Source organism: Cutaneotrichosporon cavernicola (assembly GCF_030864355.1).
Source record: "Cutaneotrichosporon cavernicola HIS019 DNA, chromosome: 2".
Lineage (NCBI taxonomy): Eukaryota > Fungi > Basidiomycota > Tremellomycetes > Trichosporonales > Trichosporonaceae > Cutaneotrichosporon > Cutaneotrichosporon cavernicola.
Window position 1 is genome coordinate 1,498,635 of NC_083394.1, and position 22,803 is coordinate 1,521,437.

General features: G+C 58.4%; 7 protein-coding genes across 7 annotated transcripts; 3 read left to right on the forward strand and 4 right to left on the reverse strand.

Moving 5' to 3' along the window:
• Positions 1-384: 384 nt before the first annotated feature.
• CcaverHIS019_0205840 (uncharacterized protein) lies at positions 385-4,549 on the forward strand (the record flags this gene model as incomplete). The annotated part of the gene is made up of 5 exons (XM_060597612.1): positions 385-2,406; positions 2,443-2,867; positions 2,913-3,442; positions 3,481-3,718; positions 3,754-4,549. The coding sequence occupies 5 exons, from the start codon at positions 385-387 to the stop codon at positions 4,547-4,549; spliced, it is 4,011 nt and encodes a 1,336-aa protein (XP_060454488.1).
• An 80-nt stretch (positions 4,550-4,629) lies between these two features.
• Positions 4,630-6,747, reverse strand: PRP28 (uncharacterized protein; the record flags this gene model as incomplete). The annotated part of the gene is made up of 2 exons (XM_060597613.1): positions 4,630-6,645; positions 6,679-6,747. 2 exons carry the CDS (start codon positions 6,745-6,747, stop codon positions 4,630-4,632), a joined length of 2,085 nt encoding a protein of 694 aa, XP_060454489.1.
• A 210-nt stretch (positions 6,748-6,957) lies between these two features.
• On the forward strand, positions 6,958-8,168 carry RPE1 (uncharacterized protein; the record flags this gene model as incomplete). Its single annotated transcript, XM_060597614.1, has 4 exons — positions 6,958-7,063; positions 7,290-7,411; positions 7,609-7,669; positions 7,795-8,168. 4 exons carry the CDS (start codon positions 6,958-6,960, stop codon positions 8,166-8,168), a joined length of 663 nt encoding a protein of 220 aa, XP_060454490.1.
• Positions 8,169-8,313: 145 nt separating this feature from the next.
• CcaverHIS019_0205870 (uncharacterized protein) lies at positions 8,314-11,675 on the reverse strand (the record flags this gene model as incomplete). Its single annotated transcript, XM_060597615.1, has 6 exons — positions 8,314-8,964; positions 9,000-9,276; positions 9,312-9,864; positions 9,899-11,306; positions 11,342-11,531; positions 11,578-11,675. 6 exons carry the CDS (start codon positions 11,673-11,675, stop codon positions 8,314-8,316), a joined length of 3,177 nt encoding a protein of 1,058 aa, XP_060454491.1.
• Positions 11,676-14,070: 2,395 nt separating this feature from the next.
• CcaverHIS019_0205880 (uncharacterized protein) lies at positions 14,071-16,593 on the forward strand (the record flags this gene model as incomplete). Its single annotated transcript, XM_060597616.1, has 4 exons — positions 14,071-14,596; positions 14,646-14,917; positions 14,953-16,262; positions 16,299-16,593. 4 exons carry the CDS (start codon positions 14,071-14,073, stop codon positions 16,591-16,593), a joined length of 2,403 nt encoding a protein of 800 aa, XP_060454492.1.
• Positions 16,594-17,038: 445 nt separating this feature from the next.
• CcaverHIS019_0205890 (uncharacterized protein) lies at positions 17,039-17,465 on the reverse strand (the record flags this gene model as incomplete). The annotated part of the gene is made up of 2 exons (XM_060597617.1): positions 17,039-17,269; positions 17,301-17,465. 2 exons carry the CDS (start codon positions 17,463-17,465, stop codon positions 17,039-17,041), a joined length of 396 nt encoding a protein of 131 aa, XP_060454493.1.
• A 2,773-nt stretch (positions 17,466-20,238) lies between these two features.
• LPD1 (uncharacterized protein) lies at positions 20,239-22,104 on the reverse strand (the record flags this gene model as incomplete). The annotated part of the gene is made up of 5 exons (XM_060597618.1): positions 20,239-20,402; positions 20,487-21,574; positions 21,633-21,706; positions 21,760-21,933; positions 22,084-22,104. The coding sequence occupies 5 exons, from the start codon at positions 22,102-22,104 to the stop codon at positions 20,239-20,241; spliced, it is 1,521 nt and encodes a 506-aa protein (XP_060454494.1).
• Between the last annotated feature and the right edge of the window lie 699 nt (positions 22,105-22,803).

Consider the following 22,803-nt stretch of genomic DNA (forward strand, 5'->3'; position numbering starts at 1 on the left):
ATGAAGTGCAACAACGGAATCTTTTTACCATGCGGAACCCACGTGCTCTGAATCACTTAATCACGTGACTATTTCTCTGATATGACTGTTTGGATCGGTACACTCACAGGCTCAAAATCGCGTCTCGCGTCTCGCGTCTCAACATTACGGTTGAACTGTCGTCCCTTTCTCGCAACCCCACAACTTAACAAACTGCAACATCTCGATTGAAGCCCAACCTTCAATCACATTCCTTTGATCTCTCCCGCCTCGTCGGCATCCCTGCGAGGTGGTTGTGTATTCTTGACCGAGCTCAGTCAAGGGTTCTCCAAGGGCGCCGAACGTCGCCTCCACCCTTCCCTCAGCGTGCTGAGGGAAGGTCGTGTCGCCTCTCGAACCTCGGCGATGCCCTTCGACGACGACGACATTGGCGGCTCCAGCAACCCTATTTGCGTGTCGAGCGACTCCTCCGTGACCCCTTCAAACGACGCCGCTTCCACTCTCTCTCGAAGCCGCGATGTGGACCTGGACAGAGCACTGAGAGAGCTGGAGAGGAACGACTCGCGTAACGCGCAAGCCGGATCATCGCGGCACAAGCCTCTGCGGCCACACTCTCCGGGTGTACCGGGCAAGCGCCGCATTGTTGATGAGACGCTCGTCTCGAGGTACGACTATAGTGAGCCGGAGCGAAAGGTAAGGCAGCACACGCGCACTCCGTCGCAGACGACCTTGATGTCGTTTATCAAGACATCGCCCAGCACCAAGAATCGCGTTCAAGCCGATGCGCCCGCTGGACGGTCGCGCAATGGCGACCGCGCGTTCCAACGCACTCCTTCCTTCGGTTCTCTGCCAACAAGCCGGCTAGCGCCACCAGCCAAGCGGAACGGCCAGTCGTCTTCCAGAAGTATACTTGGTGGCACGTCGACAGAGGATGCCATTGAACTGAGCGATGTTTCGCGGCGGCGGAGCCGGCGGCCGACATCTCCTCCGCCATCTCGCGGGTTTGCATCGCGGCGCCACTCGCGCGCTGATACTCGACAGCCCTCAGTGCAGGCTCTCCCACCCGCGGCGAGACGACCACCAGGGAAGATGGCAAGTAACTCGCAGCCCGTCGTCGTCATTTCCGACTCGGACGAGGAGACCCCAGTTGCTGGCGGCGCTCACAAGCGCACCGTCACGGCCTCGCCCAGAAAGGAGCTCAAGGATCCGCGGATCCTCGTGCCCGAGACAGTGGCGTCACCACTGCGGGGGCGCAGTCTGGTTGAGGAGACTGTCCTTCCACGTCCTCCTATCAGCGCAGTTGTCGCTTCTCAAAGCTATATCGTCCCTGAGTCCGCCACGTCTTCTGCACCAGCTATCGTCTTAGACGACTCGGACGAATCTCGAACCCGACTCCCCCGCCGCTCCAGCAGGGCCCGATCAGCAGCGACTCCCGAAGAACGACAGGAACGCCAGAGACGGGCGAATGAGAGGATCATGACCCCTGCCTCCATTGCTGAACTCCCGTCTATCCTCGACGGTCTCGCAAAAACACCAACGCCCAAGAAGCCCGTGCCGAAGAAGTTGGCACCGGCACCCGACGCCAACTCTGCCAAGCGCCGGCTGTTCGCTGCCAATGCCAACCTTGATGACGAGAGTTATCGACCTAACCCTGGGAGTGTGCTCGCCCGCCCAGTCAAACCCGATCGGGCAGCCTGGTACCAGGCTAATCGCCCCCGGCGCAGCCTCCCAGTCGCAGGCAAGTACGCTCTCCCGCCTGTCGATACGCCAATCCAGCAGTGGCCCACAAGACCCGGTACGTCGCACACACCCCAAGCAAGGAAGCGCAAATCGGCGGAGCGCCATATCAAGACTCCTGGTCCTGCCGAACGTCGCTCGCCGAAACCTCCTGGGGGACACAGCTTGGCGACGCCTGCTGCGGCGGAGCCCAAGTCCAAAACGCCTGCACCGGCCGGCCGCCGATCGCAGACAACAGTGGTTACCCAACCCCGGTCCCAGACGCGCGACATGCGCTCCCCAGCCAACGGCCACAAGATTAGCATACCAGTGCAGCCGGGCCCACACTCACGGGCGAGGGCGGCACCATCCAAACCAGCTTCGCCTTCTCCGGTTGCGCCAAAGGATGTCTCCGACCAGTCTGGCCCCAGCACTCCGCAACATCAGCGGTGTTCTTCCATGTCAAGCTGCTTGACGCCGCTCCCTCTCACCCAGATCCCACCTGACAGCCCGGCAGCCAGTTTGCAGTCACATTCCACCCTTCGCCCCGAGAGGCTAGAGGTTGTGCGCGAGGAGCCATCGGCCAACATGAACCAGCCCGGAGGACGGGGTTCCCTCCCTGTTCCTGCCGAACCTCCAGCGGTTGAAGCGGTGGAGGAAGCTGACAGTGGATCTGCGACAGACTACGAGAATGCCGGCTCAGAATTCGGGGTGAGTGCTCCAACGTTGACTTCTGCTGACGCTGAGTTGGACCTGTACGCCGATTTCGCGGAGTTCGCTGGAAGTCCCTCCCAGTCCATCCTGATCACCCCCGCGAAGCGCTCCATGACCAGACTGAGCGTCTCGCCAACGGCGTCCAAGACGTTCCGATCTCACGTGGCGTCGAAGTTCGGGGTGACAACTGAGGCTGGCGAGTCCACTGCCGGCCCCGGACCTCCTGAGCATTCCGAGTCGCTTTACAAGGCGTCGCAGCCTCCGATGTCCCCTACGGCCCGTCTCCTGGCTGAGGAGCAGGAGCGCGAGAGGAAGGTAGCGGAAGAGCGGGAGCGTGCACAGACGGCTGCCGCTGAGCGCGAAGCAAATAATCGGGCGCAATTCGAGGCCATCAAGCTTCTTGAAGGCAGCGACGATTCAGACGATGGCGACGAACTCCGCCTCTCGCAAGTTTTCCGGTAAGCTGCTCCTAGTCTTCGCCACCGCAGACGCTGACTTTGCAGGGATATCGAAAGGACCCCATCGCCTGGTGTGAGACGATCGGTCCGGCAGCGCCAGTCTGTCTCCAAGGTCTCGGACGACGATCATGACCCCTCCTTGCCACAGCGGCCCCAGTTTAAATCGAACCCTAACCACTCCAAGCTCTTCAAGGAGCTTGACCGCGACACCAGGCGGGGGATGACGACGGCCCACATTGAAGCCGCCCTCTCGGCTTCGGCAAGCCCGGAACGCCGCCAGCTTGACCTTGCCAACGTCAGCGGTGTCGATGAGGCAGTCCTGGCCGAGGCGCAACGCATCCAGCGGGAAGGAGCTCGAAAGGAGGAACGGGAGGCAGTTCACTCTGTGTTCTGGGAAGAAGATAGACGGCTTGCAGTGGAGGGCCCGCCTCTCCCTCTCCGCTGCGCATACCAGGACTACTCGGTGGAGATGCTCGAGGACGTATATGACGAATCGACGCTTGCCCGACTCGTCTCATGCCTGCCTGTGCCAGCCTCGACTGAGGTCCTACTAAACGAGTGGCTCTTTGAGCTTGGTAAGTTAACGCGGCTGACGTGTTGCTAACGTTCGTAGCCTTTTGTGCCCGTGACGAAGAGCTGGCCTACGTAGCACTTGAGCGCTTGCTCGAGTTCATTGTGAGCTCGACCAACGAGCCGACCCAGGCCCCCGACGGCCTGTTCTGGCTGATGAACTCGGCGTGGTACCAGCTCGGCGCCAAGGTGAGAGAATCAGAGAGACCCCTCGCCCGTGTCGCTCGCGACCGAGCAACTGCAAGCACATTTATCTGCCGCATCGCTTCAATGGCAGCCAAGTGAGTCCACGTAAGTCGCTGTTATCTGACAATAGCAAAGGATGGTTGGGATCCCACTGCGCATGGTTTATGCTCTGCCACTTGGCGGTCCTCGCCAGCGACTCGTCGACCAGCTCCGCTCTGTCGCGCCAGATCGAGGCCGCTACGGCGGACCTGTTCAACTTGGTGTTGAAGGAAAATCCACACGACAACATGATTGCGGAAGAACTGGCGTCGCTTGAACTAGCGCCACAAGTCCGGTCTGTCCTCGCACTCGGTCAAAGAAACAGCGCTTCGCGAGCGGCGGTGCGATGGACGACAATTGGCCTGTTGCTCGCCAACGACGAAGACGCCGTCAAGAAGGAAGGAGGAGCGCGCCCCATTGCCCACCGTGTGCTGCAGGGTCTCTACCGCATCGAAGACGAGATCCGCTCCGAGAACGCAGATTATGGACGCATCAGCAACCTCCTCGCGTTGTGGTGCGCCGGCCTGACAGATCTCGACGATGGGTGGTCCAATGACCCTGAGGCTGCGTGGGTGGTGCGCGAATCCCTGCGCTTGCGCGACCTTGTTCGCGACGACCCTGACGATCCGGCGACGAGCGAGGTCAAGGGCCGTCTGCAGTTGACCCACCACATTGTGAGCCTGCACGTGCAAGCCGCCACGGACCGCGAGCGGCGTGCGCGCATCGCCGGCAAGGGGCTGGAGGTTGGCGTGCATGGGCAGACACGGCTGAGCTTTGGACGTGGTGAGGGTAAGCAGAGTGATGGTGAGGGTGAGCAGAATGATGGTGAGGGTGAGCAGAATGATGGTGAGGGTGAGCAGAATGATGGTGAGGACAGGAATATATGAGACAAAGTACGCCATACATGGGGTAGACGTCAAGTGCATTGTTGTATACATTGGCATTGTAATGCATGAGGTAGCTGTATCTAGTCGTCGAACTCATCGCGCTTGCGCTTCATCTCGCGCGTGACCTTTTGCCGCGCCGCTTCGTGCCGTGCGAGCTCGGGGTTCATTGTCGAGCGCGCCGACTTCTGGATCTCCTGTTTGAGGTCGAACATGACCTCCTCGTCGTTGTTATCGAGAAACGTGATGGCGAGACCCTCCTTGCCTGCACGACCGGTACGACCGATACGATGGACGTACTTTTCAATCGTATCCGTCATCTGCCAGTTGATGACGAGCGAGACATCGGTAATGTCGATACCACGACCCGCGAGGTCGGTAGCGACGAGGACCTCGACATCGCCGTCGCGGAGGGCTTTGAGACTCGCCTCGCGCTGCTCCTGGTTCTTGCCAGAGTGGAGAGTGGTAGCCGCCCGCCCAGCCTGCTGGACATATCTTACGACGACGTCGGCCGTCGTCTTCTGGTTGACGAACACGAGAATGGGCGGCGGCAGGGCGTGGCTGCGCAGAATCTCCTGCAGGCGCGCCTTCTTCTTCTCCTCGCCACTGACGAACTCGACGCGCTGCTCGACCGTGTCGACCGCCTCACCCGCTGTGCCGATGGTAACAGTGGCCGGTTTGCGGAGGTACTTTCGCGTGAGGCGCTCAACGGCGGGCGGCATGGTCGCCGAGAAGAGAGTCATTACGCGGTCGCTCTTATCGCCTTCCTCCTTGGGAGCGGGCATGGCGTCGAGGATAAAGGTGAGGTCGGCTTCAAAGCCGAGATCGACCATCTTGTCGGCCTCGTCCATGACCACATAGCGACACTGGGACATGACTAGTATACTCTTGTCGATCATGTCCTTCAGACGACCCGGAGTCGCGATAACAAGATGCGAACCGTCACGGAGGTTGAACTGCTGCTCGTCGACACTCCGTCCACCAACAATCGACACGCAAGTGTACCCGAGCGGCCCGCAGAACTTTGCCGCCTCGGCCTCAATCTGCTGGGCGAGTTCACGCGTCGGGGCGAGAATCAAAGCGTACGGCCCCAGATGACGATTATCGTCATTCAGCGCCGGCAGCCGCGAAATATACGTGAGCATGGGAATGAGGAAGGCCGCCGTCTTGCCCGAACCTGTCTTGGCCAGGCCGACGAGGTCGCGGTTCTGCAGCCCAATCGGGATGGCCTGCCGCTGAATCGGGGAGGGCTCAGTATACCCGATCGTGTCGACAATGTCGCAGATACGCTCTGGAATCGCGCTTTCGCGCCACGTCCGCAGGGGGTTGGGGATGGCTCCGCCGCGGGACGAGATCGAGTAGTCCTCGCGGAAGATACGCCAGTCGCGCTCCTTCATCTCCTCGAGCGGCTTCTCGCTCCAGTGCCGATCATCGTTACCGCCCTTTCCGGCACGCCGCCGCTCTAACGCATCCGTAAACTTGCTCTCGCCGGGCGCCGGCGATCCCGTGCTACTCGCCGCGGCGGAGCGCGTGTGCGTACCCTCTGTAGGCACCCATACCCGCTGAGAGGATGTATCGTCGGCGGCGCTCCAGTCAAAGATGGCATTCTTGTTCGTCGCCTTGCGCATCCATGGTTTCTTGACCTCTTCCTTCTGGCCCAGATACCGCTTCTTGATTGTATCCAGCTCGTCGTTCCCGCTGGCGCCATTGGCATTCCGGCTTGGAGCCCCGTTGGCGCGGCGGTCATCGCGCCGTCCCCCTCGTCCATGTCCGCCGTCGCGACGATCACGATCACGATCACGATCGCGGTCGTCGAACCGACGGTCCTGTCGTCCACCGCGAAAATCATCGTCCCTGCGCCGGTCGCGGTAATCGGCACGGTGGTCACCGCGATAATCCAACCCCCCGTCGCGAGTATCCCTTTCGCGTTCCCGATCGCGGCGGTTCACATCCGCCCGCCGCCGCTCCTCGGCCGCTGCGCGTTCCAGCCCTTCTCGGCGGGCCCGATCTCCCCGCTCCTTCTCTTTGGTGGAGGACGAATCGGCCGCAGCTTTCTCCGCAGCGAGCTTCTCGCGCATCGCCTTGGTCATGAATTTTGGCTGGATGTCAGTGGGTTCAGATGTTGGACATACCTTTGCCGCGGCCTCACGCTCAGCCTTTTGCTGGGCGAGAATGTCTTCGACGGAGAGTGGGCCGGACATGGTGATGAGGAGGGGTGGAGGTCGGTGATTACAACGTTGTTGGGTGGCAAGTGATGTACTTGACATGGACTAAAGTCGAGCGGAAGCAGATGCAGGTCCGTGGCGGACATCCGTCACCAGTCCGGACCGAAGTCGAATCCAGAGAACGTCATGAAGCGCTTCATTCCCAACATTCGTCCACATCCTTCTCACCTCCAACCTCGAACAACCATGCCCCAGGCCATTATCGCACCCTCGGTCCTCGCGAGCGACCTCAGCAACCTCGCCAACGAGTGCAAGCGCATGCTCGGCGACGGTGCCGACTGGCTGCACATGGGTGAGTACCAAGACGTGATAGTGAACCTGGACTTGCCGCAGACAGCCACTCCCTCTCCCCATCGGTATACGGGACAGGCAGAGCGCTGCGTGATCGCTTCGGTGTTTTGTCTTGGGCCAGGGTTGCGCGCTAGCGAACCACCCTATACCCTGCCAGCTAGTGCTCTGCGACGCTCTTGGGCGGGGTCTTACTCGAATTTCCTCGTCGTTGCGCCCACTGACGGAAGACGTCATGGACGGCCACTTTGTGCCCAACATCACTATGGGTCCTCCGATCCTCTCGTGTGTCCGCGACAACGTCCCCAACATCTTCATGGACTGCCACATGATGGTGTCTGACCCGGCCAAGGTGGGTGATGGGTGGGTGGGTAGGAAAGGGATGGGAGCGGAAGTGGGAAGAAGGAGGGGGAGAGGTGTTGGGAGGCAGAGGAATGGGATCATCGTGAAACCTGTGGGCGCTGTGTGCGGTGGACAAGCTGTGACGTCTCCTCGGCCTGCATGGCCACCAGCACTCAGCTTCCGTGCGCAATACACAGCTGACCGCAGTGGGTGCCCGAGGTATCCAAGGCTGGCGGCAAGCTGTACACGTTCCACTACGAAGCGACGGGTGAGTTTATTGTGAAATTTGGCTGGGTATTGCCTTCAGAGTCTGGAGTCTGGGGCGCTTGGGCCGCGAGCCTAGAGCGTGGTCAGGGTGACGGCGTCCCAACACATCAACACACTAACACACAGACAAGCCGATGGACGTCATCAAGCTCATTCACGAGCACGGTATGCTCGCCGGCCTCGCCATCTCGCCCGACACCCCCGCCGACGTCGTCACGGACGAGCTCGGTAACGCCGTCGACCACCTCCTCGTCATGACTGTGCGTCCTGGCTTTGGCGGGCAAAAGTTCATGCCCGAGTGCCTGCCCAAGGTCACTGAGCTGCGTGCCCGCTTCCCCGACAAGAACATCCAGGTCGACGGCGGCGTCGGTGCCGGTAACGCGTGCCAGTGCGCCAAGGCTGGTTCGAACGTCCTCGTTGCGGGCTCGGCCGTGTTTGGCGCCAAGGACCCCCAGGTCACCATCGGTGAGATGCGCACGGCCGTCAACGCCGAGTTCTAGGCTGCTAGGCTGTATGATGAGATAATATGCCAGAGGGCCATGCATTGATTGTTACAACCCGTTCGTGGTCTAACATTTCCAGATGTTGTCAGTCCCAAGATCCGATGTGGAGGTGAAAAAAGCTGTCTAGTTGAGTGCGAAAGGTCTAGTTTGAGCGGGCGTGCTCGAGCTTGGGGCCAAGCTGTATGTTCCGTGCCTGCTCTGTAGGCGACGTGGGCGACGTGGGCGACATCTGCTCCGGTTCGGCGACGGTGCCGCGCCGGCTAAATTCACTTTCCACGAGAGGACTAAGTCCTGGCAGGTTGGAAAACTTGCCAACAACGGGAGGAGTCGGATCGGCCTGGAGCTTGCTGAGCGCGGCCGACAGCGCCGCCGGGTGAGGAACCGACTCGAGCGACGAAGCGCCAGACGAAAACGACCGCGTGTGGCCACGTTTTGGACCAGCTGCCACAGACGCGTCAAAGCGAGTCATCGAGGGAGACGAGTCACTGCGGGCGGGACGCAGGACGGATGGAGACGGGTCGCGGCGCAGAGCCTGCATACCTGATACTGGAGACGTACTCATGGACGTGGCACGGCCACGCGGGCCGGCCTGCATTGTCACTTTGTCTGGGTCGTCAAATGTGTTCGGCCCGTCAGTCGTGGCGGTGGTCATGTCGGGGAAGGTACGCGGCATGCCTGGCATGCCTGAAGCCTGCGAGAACGACATGCGCGACCGCATACGCCGCAGGCGGTCGCCAGCAACCGCCTCGTCACTTTGCTCCATCTCCTTTGGAAGCATGACAGCACGGTCGATCTGGCGTCAGCACGTGGTGATGAGATGGTGCGTACGGCGACGGGTAGGCCGCGGTGGCGTCCACGGAGAATCACGATGATGACGACCAGCTTTGACAAGGTGCGCATTGCTCCCACGAGAGAGTAGTTGTCGTACGAAACGCCCAGACTGAGGCCGACAGTGCCGTACGCACTGACGAGCTCGAAGATGATGTTGAAGACGTTCATGTACTCCCACTTTTCCTTGTCGTTGAGGCTGCCCCGCTCGATGATGCACACAAGCAGAAGTGCGCCAACGATCCACCACATGTCAAAAGCAAGCTGGCGACGTGCGCTGCATGTTAGCCGTTCCCATCGAGTTTGACTCACTGGAAGCCGAGATACTTGGCCACGGCGTTGGCACCATTCTCCTTGCCGAGATCCTCCTCCTCGAGCCCGTCGTCATCCTCCTCGTCCTCGAAGAGGCCGAGAGAGCGTTCTTCATAAACGTTGGTCGAACGAACGGACATGGCGATCGGGTAAACTGAAATGTACATCATGATGACGAACATGACCTTGACAGCTGGCGCGACGTTGTTCATGGGCACGATCGCGAAACCAGCCGCACGCACTGCCACGGATTGGAAGAGACCCGCCGCGATTCGGGTGCCGACAGGGATCGCCTCGATAGCTGGGGTACCGATGTCAAGTAACATGAAGCTCAAGAAGTCGATGCAGGTGAGAATGAGAACGACCACGGTGAGGAACCACGTCGTTGTTGAGGGAAAGAGATAGACGAAGCAGCGGCGAGGGTGGTCGAGCAAAAACTGGAGAGACTCGCGTATGGACGACTTGGCCGGCGCCATCTTCCACATGACCCAGATGATGACGCGCAGGAGGATCGGGAAGCAAGTGTTACCGAAGAGAATGAGCAGTGCTACCACTGCCCGTCAGTGCAGCCACCAGACCAAACTTACCAGTGTTCATCAGATAAGCTGTCTGGAAAGGAACCACCGACGCGTCTGCGAGACTCATACCGAGGTTGGCGAAACCCGAGTATGCCTGGAAGAATGCAAACCACGGAATTCGTACGATCTTGTACTGGCTGTCAAAGACGTGATTGTACCGGCCGCCTGCAGCGATGTAGGGCGCAATGATGGTCACACCTGCCAGCGGAAGTAGGATCCAGTACCACAGCGTGATCCAGAACAGAAGCTTGAGGGCACGATACTCGACACCACCTAGCTCGTCCATCTGCTCCTCGGTCAACCCCTTGAACTTGGAGTTGCGACCAACAGCGGCAGAGAACGAAATGTAAGGCACATGTCGGCCGTCGCCAGAGTCGATGCTGTCGCGTCCCGTGACAGTGTTCGTGCGAGGCATCGTCACGGTCTCGTGAAACTTGGTCGCTGCTCGAGGAAACGCCTTGCGGAAACCTTTCCTAAGCAGGTGAAGCGGGGTGGGGAAACCACCAAAACCAGTGTACCTCGGGTCCACCAAGGTGGAGTTCTGAGGACGGAGCGAGTATGTTCGCGGGAATGCGCTCGACCCCATAGTCGCGGTCCAGGGGATCCCGTTGGAGGGCATCGTCGACGTACGCGGCATTGAGTACATGGCACGACCATTTTCACCCAATGTGAGCTCGTGCGCGAGTCCGTCGTCGTGATCGTCGAAGGCAATCGTCATGGAACGAGGGAACGCGTGCTCGCCAGCAGCCATGCCGGCATAGGGGCGACGCGTAGGTTCCGTAGACGGCGGCGCAAGGGCAGTACCTGTACCAATGACGCTGTCCTCGGAGACCACTCTGCCGAGTCTGGTGCCATTGTCGAGGGGCCCGATGAGAGTCGGGCTGCTACGCAGCTCCTCTTCACCAGAATCGCCGTCAATGCTCCGCTTCTTGCTGTCGTCACTGGTTTCCGGTTCACTGGGCGGACTGATAAAGGTGTTGAGCTCGTGGCTCTCGCTTCTCCTGGGTTCGCCGTAAGTTGGAGAGCCAGCCCGCACTGGGGTGCCAGGAGCGGAAGTCATGGGCGTAGGCATAGGTGTGGCGATAGGGGTACCATCATACCAGCCCATGGGGTTGACGAGCCCGACGCCTCCGCCATCGACGCGCTTGATCATGTCCTTGTTGATCGGGCCCTTGCCCTTTGGCTTCCTGAAACTCGTGTGGACGCTGCCCTTGGTAGTACTGGTTGGCGTGCCAGTGACCAATTCATCCCGCCCAGGATCCCGAGTAAACCGCTGGCGCAGGGCGGTCGGAGCCGTGGTCAACGTCTTCGTGAGGCTGAAGCCGGGCCTCTCCTTCTCCTGTTGAGCAATGATGTGCTTGAACTTCTGGCGGAAGAAGTACATGCGCACGTAGATCATGACGAGCGAGACGAAGATCTGTTTGTCAACAGAGCTGTAGAAGCGCGACTGACCATGCTCCCCATACAAGTCTGGGCGAACAGCAAGAACTGCTGAAATGTGGTGAGCTGGCTCAGGTTGTTGGTTGTCAGACCTGTCACACACATGCACGAGAAGCAAAGGAACAGGCAGTCAATGAAAGAGATCTTGAACTGTCCGTTTGCGCCATAGAAGATGCCCGCGAAGATGATGGGTACGAATGTGCTGTAGGGTCAGTGGCGGGGCATAGGACCGCAGTAGTTCGACTTACAAGACAAGTAAGTGTAGACGATAGAAGTTGAGCGAATCGACAAGCTCCTTGACGGCTTTCTTGACCGGTCGCGGTACAAATTGACTAATGTGTACCATTGTGGGAAGTGAGGTGAGGGTGGCCACCGATGTGCGATGTGGGTTGCACTAGGCCAGAATGGCCTAGCTCGAAGGAAGGGGGAGGGGGGACGCGAATGACGAGAGGGCTTGGGGCTTGTGGTTATTGAACCGACATGTGCGATGGAAGAACAAAGTAGGTAAGGATGGTGAGGTGGGCGATAAGTAGTTGAAGAGTTGTACGCGGTGCGGGGCCAGGTTAGGTTGACTCAGGTCGATGGATGGAGGTAGAGCTGGATAGGTATGGTAGCCAAGTTGTTTTTGGCCAAAGTAGTCAAGAAGCGTGTTGTAATTGAAAAGAGCACTTGTTGACTGCGCAATCTTTATACTTTGCCCTATCCGTTCAAACCTCGTCGTCCTCGTCACAGGCGTTCGTTGTCGAATTGTCGAGTGCCAGCTCTCGGGATCTCGGGGTGTTCCGGCTGTTGAGTGGGGGATGGGGCGCGTGGGATGGCCGAAGTGATAAAATGGGAGAAGAGATCTCGGTTATGCGGTGTGCAAAGTGCGAAGTGCAAAGTGCAAAGCGCCAAGCGCCTTGCTCATCCACCTAAGCCTCCTTGACAAGCTGACAAGCTTAAGTGCGGACCATGCAGGCCACTGCTTTTAGAATCGGCCTGCATGGCCCATGGCTGTCTCTAAGCCAAACGTTTCATAGGGACCCATAGTATGCGGAAGTAGACTGACCAACTGTGGATTAATGAAGGTAAACAGAGCTTTGAGACCTCGAGATGGCAAGATAGAAATTCGATCACAAAACTCTCGCACTTGGAACACACCAGTGTGTGGGTCGTGGTACTTGCCCGAGCAACTGTATTTGTGCGCGATTTTCTTTTAATAGCATTCAAAACCGCCGCCAAGTCATTTACCCGTCACCCGTTCCTAATCAGCCTGATAAAATCGCGCAACGGCCAAGGTCTAGCCACCAAATGTGCGATGGAGGGGAAGTTCGGCAAGAGCAATACTGTAGGGCCAGCGCGTCGTCGGATGGCAGACTCAGGTACCGGCTCATTCCTTAGGAACAGATACGGCGCAGACGTCGTCTCTGATCTCTGAGATCTGAAAGAAGTGAGCATGAATGCGCCAGTCTTGGAGAGGCTTTAGCTGCTATGCTTGAATGCGCCAGTCTTGAAGAGACTTTGGCTGCTAAAGTTGAACGACACCCGGCAATACCTGTTAAATGGGGCGGCATGGCAGGGAAGCAAGGAAAAGGTCTGGGCCAGCCAGAAGGCCCACCAGGAGGTTTGTGGGAGCCCCCAAGGTGAGTAAGGAACCTTGCTACGTTACTGCTGGATCTTGGGGACAATTGATCCAGGGTTACGCAGGGTATTGGAGGGGTAAGAGTGGCAGTGCAAATCCCAAATCAGGTCCGCCTTGCACCTGTTGGGTTGGCCACCTGTGGCCGCCTGTGATTGGCGGGGTTATTACCAGCTTCCGTGGTAGGGTTTGAACAGATGCATATCCTTCTTAAGAGTAGCCTTGAGGGTTGGTCAATGACGCATGACCAAAGATAGCTCAGGCGTGGCAATGACGGAATCACATGTACAGGATGAACGAGAAGCGGGATTACGAAGTCCACGTCATTCCGGAATTGAGGTGGAGGGGGAGCAGACGACCAGGAAGGAAGGTGAGTCCTGTAGGTGGGCATTACGTGTACATGACGGAGCCCCCCTAGCCACGACAGTATCACCCGGAAACTCCGGACAAAGGGGCGCTCATGCCTATCATTCTATGTAATAACATGGACCCACGTGATTCAAGCTGCATCAGAATTTTAATGACGTTTAATTATGGATATCATTATCATCATACCCAGCTAAAATGACACGTGTGCTGGTGCGGAATCAAAGTTTCCATGCCTTCATCTATTCGAAATGTGGAGGGGCGATTTAAACATTCAGGGGGCACAACCCTTGGTTGAAGGCTGAGGGTTGGCCTGGGCCTGTTGTGCCTATTCTGGCCCAACTCTCTGCCTGGCTGGCTGAAAGGGAACTACTGGGTGAGTGGTCGAGTTGCTTGGTCTGCGTGGCCTACTTGTGCATAGATCCTTGATTCCGTTCAGTTGTGAGCCAGCGACATGTGGCTCAAGCTAAACCCGCCAGCCAGCTGCAGCCAGGCCCAGTAGACCAAGTTCCTGTACGACCTTTGGATTCCATCCCATCCCATCCTCCTATACGCCTCGTCGAGCACAGATCGCACAGACTCCCCTTTGCGTCCTACGTAGCTTTACAATCTATCTATCTATCTATCTATCTATCTAGTAGACACTGCACGCCACGTCAAACCTCGGCACCATTCCACCTTTCTCTCTCCACTACACCCACGTCAAAACATCATCTCTCGATACCACACCTAGCTCTTCTGGTCCTGACAACACCTCATGTCGCTTTTTGGTCAGGCAAAGCGGCACGCTCCGCCCAAGCCTCGCCGGTCACCCCTCCCTGTCTTTGCTGGTGACTCGGAAAAGTTTAGTCTCTCGTCGCCAACCACAACCGGGTCACCCCTTGGCAACACGTCACGATGGTTGACTTTTGTTGTCATTCCCATACCCGCTAACCTTCCGTTCGGGTCCCGCGATTCGCCAGCGTTGGGCAACGGCTATGGCCAGTCCAAGATCTTCCACAGCCAGAACCGCGGCGGGCGACACATTCGAGTACCCCTCCCCATTCCTCCGCGATTGTTCGCGCGCCTCTCGCGATTGCACCCCGTCCTCCGCATTGCGTTGGCTGCAATCACCATCGCGGTTGTCCTCACCCTCTCGCTCGGCCTGAGGAAAAACGGTCCAGCCGGAAGAAAGACGTGGAGCCCACTCCAGGATCCCAGCACCGTTGTGCTGACTCCTCCCGAGATTGCAAAGATCTGGGAGTGGGAAGTGCTGAGTGGCCACCATCCCAGTCTCGCAGAAGGTGAGCGATCTGTTGCTGCTGCAGCGAAATGGGCCTAGCTGACGTGCAGTCCCTGCGAGCGTCCCCATTCAGCAGTCGCTCGTCAACCCCATTGTCCCCGCGAACCTGCTGTCAGCTGCGAAGCCCACGCCAAATGCCGGAGACGTGCGGCGCACTCCTGTCGACCACCACAACACTCTCGTCGGCAAGGGACCAGCTCGCAACTACATTGCTCCTTGGGACAAGCCTCTGCGGTCTCCAGGTTTCCCGCCGAGGCCCGTGCCCGGCGCTGTCATGGATCTCGACATTATTTTGGAGAAGTGTGACTACAGTACGAACAAGGTGGGTAATGTATCCTTTGCGCTTGCTCACGCCAGTACGTCCGTGACTGCTTGGAGCTCCTCAGGATAGGTGGTAACCTCGACAATGGAAAGCGTGTTCGCCGCGGCAATTACCTCGCGCCATTCCGCCAGATGTACCTCGAGGACGAGTTCACACCAGTCGACGAGAGGCAGTGGACACCGCTTCCACCTCCAGAGGCAGTGCGGCCTCCCAGCTTGTCGAGGGATTCTCTGTCGCTTCCGCCTCCAAACGCGGTAACGCCAGCGTTCAGCTCGCTCGAGGACCCGTGCGACCCCCTCCATCCCCGTATCTTCCACATGTTCTGGGCTGGCGCGTTCACCGACAAGCCATACATGGCTGTCATGTCGTTCCTGTACACCCAGAACCTCGGCCTCGACCGCAACCCGGACATTTCCTCGTCATCGACAGTGCGCAAGACTTGTCGTCCGCAGTTCTGGGTCTGGATTAACCCTGGACCCGCGGCTGCCGTGCCCAACCCCTCCGCCAAGCGCGAGATGTACGAGACGCTTGCGACGAACCCGTGGTCGGCGCCATTCCTCCACGAGCGCTTCCGCGAGGTTGTCAAGTTCAAAATGTGGAACACGACCGAGCAGCTCGACGGCATCCCCGAAATGAAGCCATACTGGCGCGATATGCCCATCTTCAATTCTGGTGGCAACGTCTACAAGCAAAGCAAGCTGAAGCAGCCAGAGCCAAAGGCCGATGTGGAGAGCGAGGTTGAGGTCGAGGCCGAAGCCGAGGCCAATGCCAACACAGGGGGCACTCCTACCATCAAGAAGAAGGATGGGCTGTATGACAAGGTTGGCTCGGCGTCGGAGAGCGACTACGACCGTCTCTCGGTCATTCTTTCCGACATGGCGCGCTTCGTCCTCACGTATCGCTACGGAGGCATCTACCTGGACGCGGACACGCTCTTCCTGCGTGACTGGGAGGAACTGTGGAACTACCGTGGACAGTTTGCGTACCGCTGGAGCTTCCACAAGAAGTACAACACTGCTGTGCTCAAACTGCATAAGGGATCTGCTCTCTCGACATTCCTGTTCAAGACCGCTCTTGAGAACGGCCTCGACTTCCATCCGATGACCGTGTCGAGCTATCTCAAGGACGCGGGTTTGGACAAGCTACTAGTGCGCATCCCGGATGCGCTCTTTGACCCGGCGTGGCTCAACATGGAACGTTTGCAGAGGGACCGCCCGCCCTTCCCTTACTTCAACCAGTTTTCTGTCTTCTTCTCGAATGACAAGTTTGACACGGCCGGCCCTGAGCAGCTTGGCTTTGACGGCTTCTTTCGTGGTGCTTATTCGTACCACTTCCACAACTTCTGGTGAGCGCGGCTGGGGATAGCAAATATTGACACCAGGTGGCTTCCGTTCGACGCGTCGCGCAACTGGCCTGACCTCGGCGAGCGTTTCGCAAAGGGCGAGAACGCCCTGCGCGAGGCCCAGCGCGCCGTGGCCTCGTCGGAAAAGGCCGGGGCCGTGCGTACCCATGCCGCGCAGGACGAGCTCGACGACGAGGCCACGGGTGGCGTGACCAAGCGCGAGGACATGGATGACGCGATCGACCTGAGCTGGTCGACTGTGCTCAAGCGCACGTTCGAGTCGTACGTCCGCGGCGACCAGCCGAACATGTACGGCGAGTGGATCAAGTGGTGAGCCGAGCGCCCTCGGCTTGGTGTACTGCATCGCCTGGAGAGAGGAGAGGGTAGCATGGACCGCAGACGAGTGCATGTGCGCAACAGGCGTGCACGCAGCAGGCTGGTTAGGAATCTGGGCATTCTATAGATGCATTGGCTTTGTTTCGGCGTGGGCAAGTAGCGGAGCGGTGGGAGTCCCGGAGACAGGCTACTTCTACCGCCCCCGTCTGCTACAAGTTACATGAATCTCTGCGTGCTATTGCATCATATCAGCCACCAGCTGCATCGCGGGCTGTTGAGACCTGAGACATCGTGCAGCCTGCGTGCTAGCTCGCTGAGAGCAATAACCTTGCCCACCGCCGACTGGAATCGCGAAAAGTCGAAGTTGGCCCGCCAGCTCTAGGATTTGGTGTTTCGACACTGCAAGATAGAGCGAACCTGACCCGAAACTCAATGTGCATAGCCTATCTGTAATTCTGATCAAACCACTGGTTATTCTGCTGCTGCTGCCGATCCCACTCGGCCTGCTGCATATGATGCACCTCCGCCTGGCTCGGTCCTCCTCCTCCACCATATCCTCCTGCGTAGTATGCCGGCGCAGGTCTGGCGGGCGGATGAACAGCGGCTTGGAACGCTTGCACGGGCTTTCCGCCTGTTCCGCGGACCCCACACCCGATGATGTTGCATGTGAAACGCTGGGTTAGGTCTGGAGAGGGGGGAACTTACAACGATGAACCCAATGACGATGAGAACAACGATCACAATCGCAGCAATAATGACCCACTTGACCCACCCCTCGAACTTGAACTCGCGTTTGGCGTGTGTGTGCGTGTGAGTTGGGGCGGCGTCGACGCCGACAAGGAGGACGAGCGTGAGCATGGGCGCGAACATGATGGGGAGATGGGATCAAGCAACACACTCACAAGCACAGGGGCATCCTTACATATCCAGAGCGCAGTGAACAGCGGCGAGACTGGGCGAGCCTGGTCTCTGATCTGAAGCGAAGGCTCCCGGTTTGAGACTTGGGACTTGGGGTTTGGGGCTTGGCACTCTCGTAGCTCCGTGCTCCGTGGGACGTGTCGCGATATCTGCCTCGGCTCTTCGAGGGCGTGGGGGATCGCATGGGGGAGCTAACCCCCTGACAGCCAGGCTAACGGGACGGTTGGAGTTTTCCTGGCCTGATGCTTGACCTAGCAGGGTGCATGCTCCCGATATTGTTGGTGAGTCCAGGAAGTGTCATGCACGCCTCGCTCATCGCTAAGCTTCAGGTCCTAACCTAGTAGGACGGAGAATACGGCTCCTGGGACATCACATATACTCGTGACCCCGCTCTGAATAGTAGACTGGCCTCTGCGACGCGTGACGGCGCGATGGTTTGTGAGGGGTTGCATGGACGAGACTGTGATCAGCTGTTTCGAGGGAGGTGACTCACCCAACCCCTCTCCGTCGTTAACTTCTCATCCGTGGTGCGGAATGCTTTCTTACCTTACGTATTAGCACGGCGGAGGGGAAGCGGCTCGCCAGGGCCACATGCTTGCATGCCGCTGACTCAAAGAGTGAGCGCACTTGATGATATACCTGCACGCGTTTGATGGGGCACATGACACAAACCAGGCGGTGGTTACGTTCGGCTTCTTCAAAGTCGGGCCTGGTGGGCAGCCTCTCGGGGGAAGGCTTGTCAGGCTCGTCGCCAGGGCCGTTGCTGGCCTTGGTTGACTTGATGTAGCGAGCGGGAGGCATGATGAGTAAAGTACATTATCCAAATGCACTTGTTCCACCTTCCCTCCATCACTGTAATACCATCCCCCCCCCCCCACTCCCTCATCGTACATTTGTGCTGCTCCACATATTCACCTTTTGTAAGTCGCCCATTCCATCGTTCCTCACTAATCGTTCCTTCCACACCCCACCTCAGTCAACCCTCACTTACGCGCTGATCTCGTTCATGGCTTCACATTCCCGTCTGGCTGCTCTCGTCATGATCGGTGGGTGTACAGACATCTACATCTGTTCTGCCCAATATAATACCCCCTTCCTGGCCACTGCCAACCCCCACGTCCGCCAACGGTCCCTCCTGACGCCTCCGCGGGGCTGTCCGATAATAGATCCCTCCAACCCTCTGTACCTCTCTCATTCCAAGCTCATCACATCTGGCTCTCTCACCTCGCCGGCGCAAACGGGCTTACGCCTCTCTCTCCTCACCCCACTGACCCCACTCACTGCTCCCGCCTTCCTTCCCATTACCTCTCTCTCTCTCTCTCTCTCTCTCTCCCTAACAAGCCCCGTGATGTCTCCTAAGAATAGGACGCAGGAGAGCAAGAACAGGGGTAAAGACTAGGACCAGGCAAGGGCCGCGTCAAGGGCCAAGAGGCAAGCCAAGGAGATGAGGAAGGCAATCACTGTTCCCCCTCCGAATTCAACATATCACGGCCCTCTCGGATGAACGAGGGGTGAGCTTCGGGCTGCGTATGCTGTTGACGCCCAACCTCGCTCTAGGGGAACCATCCGTAGTTCCCCCCAGGACAAGAGACCTGTGGGAGGAACTTAAGCAGGAGCTCCACAGAGTCAACGAGGACATGGGACCAGCAGAGGAGGCTAACCTTCTGCTGGACAGCATACTTGACGAGGATGATTTGATGATAGAGTCGCAGACACGGGGTAGGGGACTCCAGAACCCTGCGACAGCGCGAGAGTGTCTGGCGCTGTTGTAAATGAGTGAGCGCCCCAACATTTGTGACTGCAACGGACTGGAATTTCGCGATGAGGCATGTGTTGCCGTCCACCAGCTGCGTCAAGGCTACAAGTACAGCGATCTGCTCTTCTCAAAATCTGTGGCCCACGCGTTGACGGTGATGACGCGGGTCTAAAGCCAGTGGAAGAAGTCCGGTGAATCCCTATCAGCGATCTGGGGAACTCTGCCTTCAGCGCTCGCCCCAAGTCTCGCTTCGACGTTTATAGGGCGACCTCACCCACGAAGTAAGAGTACGCCGCTTGGCACATGCTCGCACTCTGCCATCATTGCAGTATCCTGCTCGACGGAAAGAAGCGTTTCGCCGGCGGCAACACTCTTGTCGCCAAGACCAATCAACCTTAGACCGCACCGCTGCGTCGCCGCGCACTGTAATGTTGTGCACCAAGTCGTTCATTACAGTGCCACCCATGCTGAATATATCTTTATGCCGTGGATGCTGGACGGTACGGCTGCGCATTCGAGCCAGGGTTGCTTCACAGCAGGCCACTCGCTCTACCAGCGCGCTCTCATGAAGACGAGAAACCTTTGCTGAGTAGATTCTCGTTTGGCACACTTGCCAAACAAGGGTCATGTCCGTCAGAGAAGTCAGTGCCCATGGTCACCCAGTCGGGGTTGGGTTTGTTTCGAGGATGGTAAAGGAGCATTGGAGGCACTAGGACCTGCGGCAATCTTCATGAGTCAATTGTCTGCAAGCCTGTACTTCAGCCGAAACAGCCAGACACACTGCCAGATTAAACCACGTGACCTTGGAGCCGAGGTCCAAAGTGGCACCTCCATCTTCACCAACCACGCCGCCAGCCTTCTCCACGACGCCGAGAGCCGTCCTACGCCGCGCTCTTCGGCGTAGGGGCTGCCAAAGGATTCTGCAATGCGTGTTCACATCCTCTACGCCAAATGATACAGTGTAGCCGCTTAGAAGTTGATGGGCTTGCCGTGCGCAGCCATAGCAGCCTCTTTGAATGCCTCGGACAGTGTAGGGTGGGCGTGACAGACGCGGGCAATGTCCTCGCTTCCAGCGCCATACTCCTGAGCAAGGCAGGCCTCCGCGATCATCTCGCCGGCGGTGGCTCCAATGACTGGGAAGAGTTAGCAGAGGTGCAGATATTCGGCGGTCGGCCGAATGTTCGGCCTACCAGCCGGTCCAACCGGTGATTACGTACTGTGAGTGCCGAGGATACGGTCAGTGTCCTTCTCAACGAGGTGCTTGACAAAGCCCTCAGTGTCCTGGTTGGTCTTGGCACGCGAGTTGGCGGCGAAGGGGTACTTGCCGACCTTGTACTCGACACCGGCCTTCTTGAGGTCCTCCTCGGTCTTGCCGACCCAGGCGACCTCGGGGTGAGTGTAAACGACCGAGGGGATGACCTCGTAGTTGACGTGCCCGTGCCCGTTCTTGATCCACTCGACGGCGGCGATACCCTCCTCCTCGGCCTTGTGGGCGAGCATGGGGCCGAAAGTGGCGTCACCGATGCAGCGGACGTTCTTGACCGAAGTGTTGTACTGGTCGTCAATGACGACGCGGCCCTTGTCGTCGACCTCGACGCCAATCTTGTCGAGGTTGAGGCCCTTGGTCACAGGGCGGCGACCGATGGCGACAAGAAGAACGTCGGCCTCGAGCTCCTCCTTCTTGCCGTTCTTGGCAGACTCGACCTCGACCTTGATGATGTCACCCTCACGCTTGGCGCCCATGACCTTGGTGTTGAGCTTGAACTTGAAGCCCTGCTTCTGGAGCGACTTCTGGAAGGTCTTGGCGACCTCGCCGTCAATGCCGGCACCACCAATGCCGCCGAGGAACTCGACAACAGTGACCTCGGCACCGAGGCGCGACCAGACCGAGCCGAGCTCGAGACCAATAACACCACCGCCGATGACGATCATGCGCTTGGGGACCTCCTTGAGGGAGAGGGCACCGGTCGACGAGACGATGCGCTCCTCGTCAATCTCAATGCCTGGGAATGGGGTGACCTCGGAGCCAGTGGCGATGATGACGTTCTTGGCCTCGACCTGGGTCTCGCCGCCGTCAAGGAGCTTGACGTCGATCTTGTCGGGGCTGGCAAACGAAGCCTCACCCTTGATGTAGTCGACACCGTACTTCTTAAAGAGGTACGACTCGATACCGCCAGTGAGAGCCTTGACCGACGACTCCTTGGCCTGGAGCATCTTGTCAAGGTTGACCTTGACCTCGCCGACCTCGATACCGCGGTTCTTGGTGTCGTGAACAATGGTGTGGTAGATGTGCGAGTTGTTGAGCCTGCGCAAAGTGTTAGCTTTATATCCAGCAGACATCCCAGCGTGTTAGCACAACTTACATGGCCTTGGAGGGAATGCAACCGACGTTCAGGCAGGTGCCGCCGAGGGCGCCGCGCTTCTCAATGCAGACGGTCTAGAGGTCAGAATCCGGGCGCTTACTGCTTCAAGAGCAAAAAACAAACCCACCTTCATGCCGAGCTGCGCGGCCTTGACGGCAGCAACGTAGCCACCGGGGCCACCGCCAATGACGGCGAGGTCATAAGCACCAGCCTCAGACGCGAGGCCACGGACGCGGAGGAGGCCACGGGCGGCAGCGTACGACGAAGCGGGGTTGGTGAGGGGGCGGAGGAGGCCCGAAGACTGCTTGGTCAGTCATTCAGCGTGACATGGTTCTGATTCTCTAAAGCTCGAGCGGAGCGGTGGAGGTTGACACAATGTGTTACACTGTATGCGCCTCGTGGTGGACCGCTCGATGCTCGATGCTCGATGAGTGTTATAGCATGTACGTACGACGGTGGACCGGGAAAGCATGGTGAATAATGGGGGTGGGAGGATTAGTAGTGAGATGCTGAGTGTGGTTGGTTTGCCAAAGAGGTCATATGAACATGGATGCGTCTCGTTACATACTAGGAGCCCACCCTGAACCTTGGGACACTGCTGGGATACTGTTGGGATACGGTGGTTCAAGTTGGGTACCTTAGGAACATATTCAACCAACCGTCATTCTGTTTGCAAACTATTCAACTGCCGCTCAAGCCATTCTTGCCGCACCCTACCATTAATCGTCCAAACGGAGGTCCCGGCCCGCACACGCGGACCTTGACTCCCCGAGTAAAACCGCCGCCCGCCCCAATAAATGTGGCACCCCACCCCACCCTCACCTCCTTCTAACCAATGCATCCACGCGCTCGTAACTCGCACCAACTCAAGGCCAAAGAACCGCATGTGACACGAGTACAAACTCCCCAGGTGCATACTACGCGGTTGGACTCCAGACGCGTCGGCGTCGGCGGTGACATTGTCTCAATCAATCAACCTACCCTCCACACGCGTCGGCATTCAAAAGGTTGACCATCATGCATGGCGGAGAGCCGTGCCGCGAAGCCTGCCACTTGCCCACCTAGCCTGGGAGTGTCCAATGTCTACTTGGATGTTGGAAAGGGGGTACTGAGTGCTGACAGATACTTATAAAGTGGGCCAGCACGACTTTTGGCCCGTTTGTTGGAAACT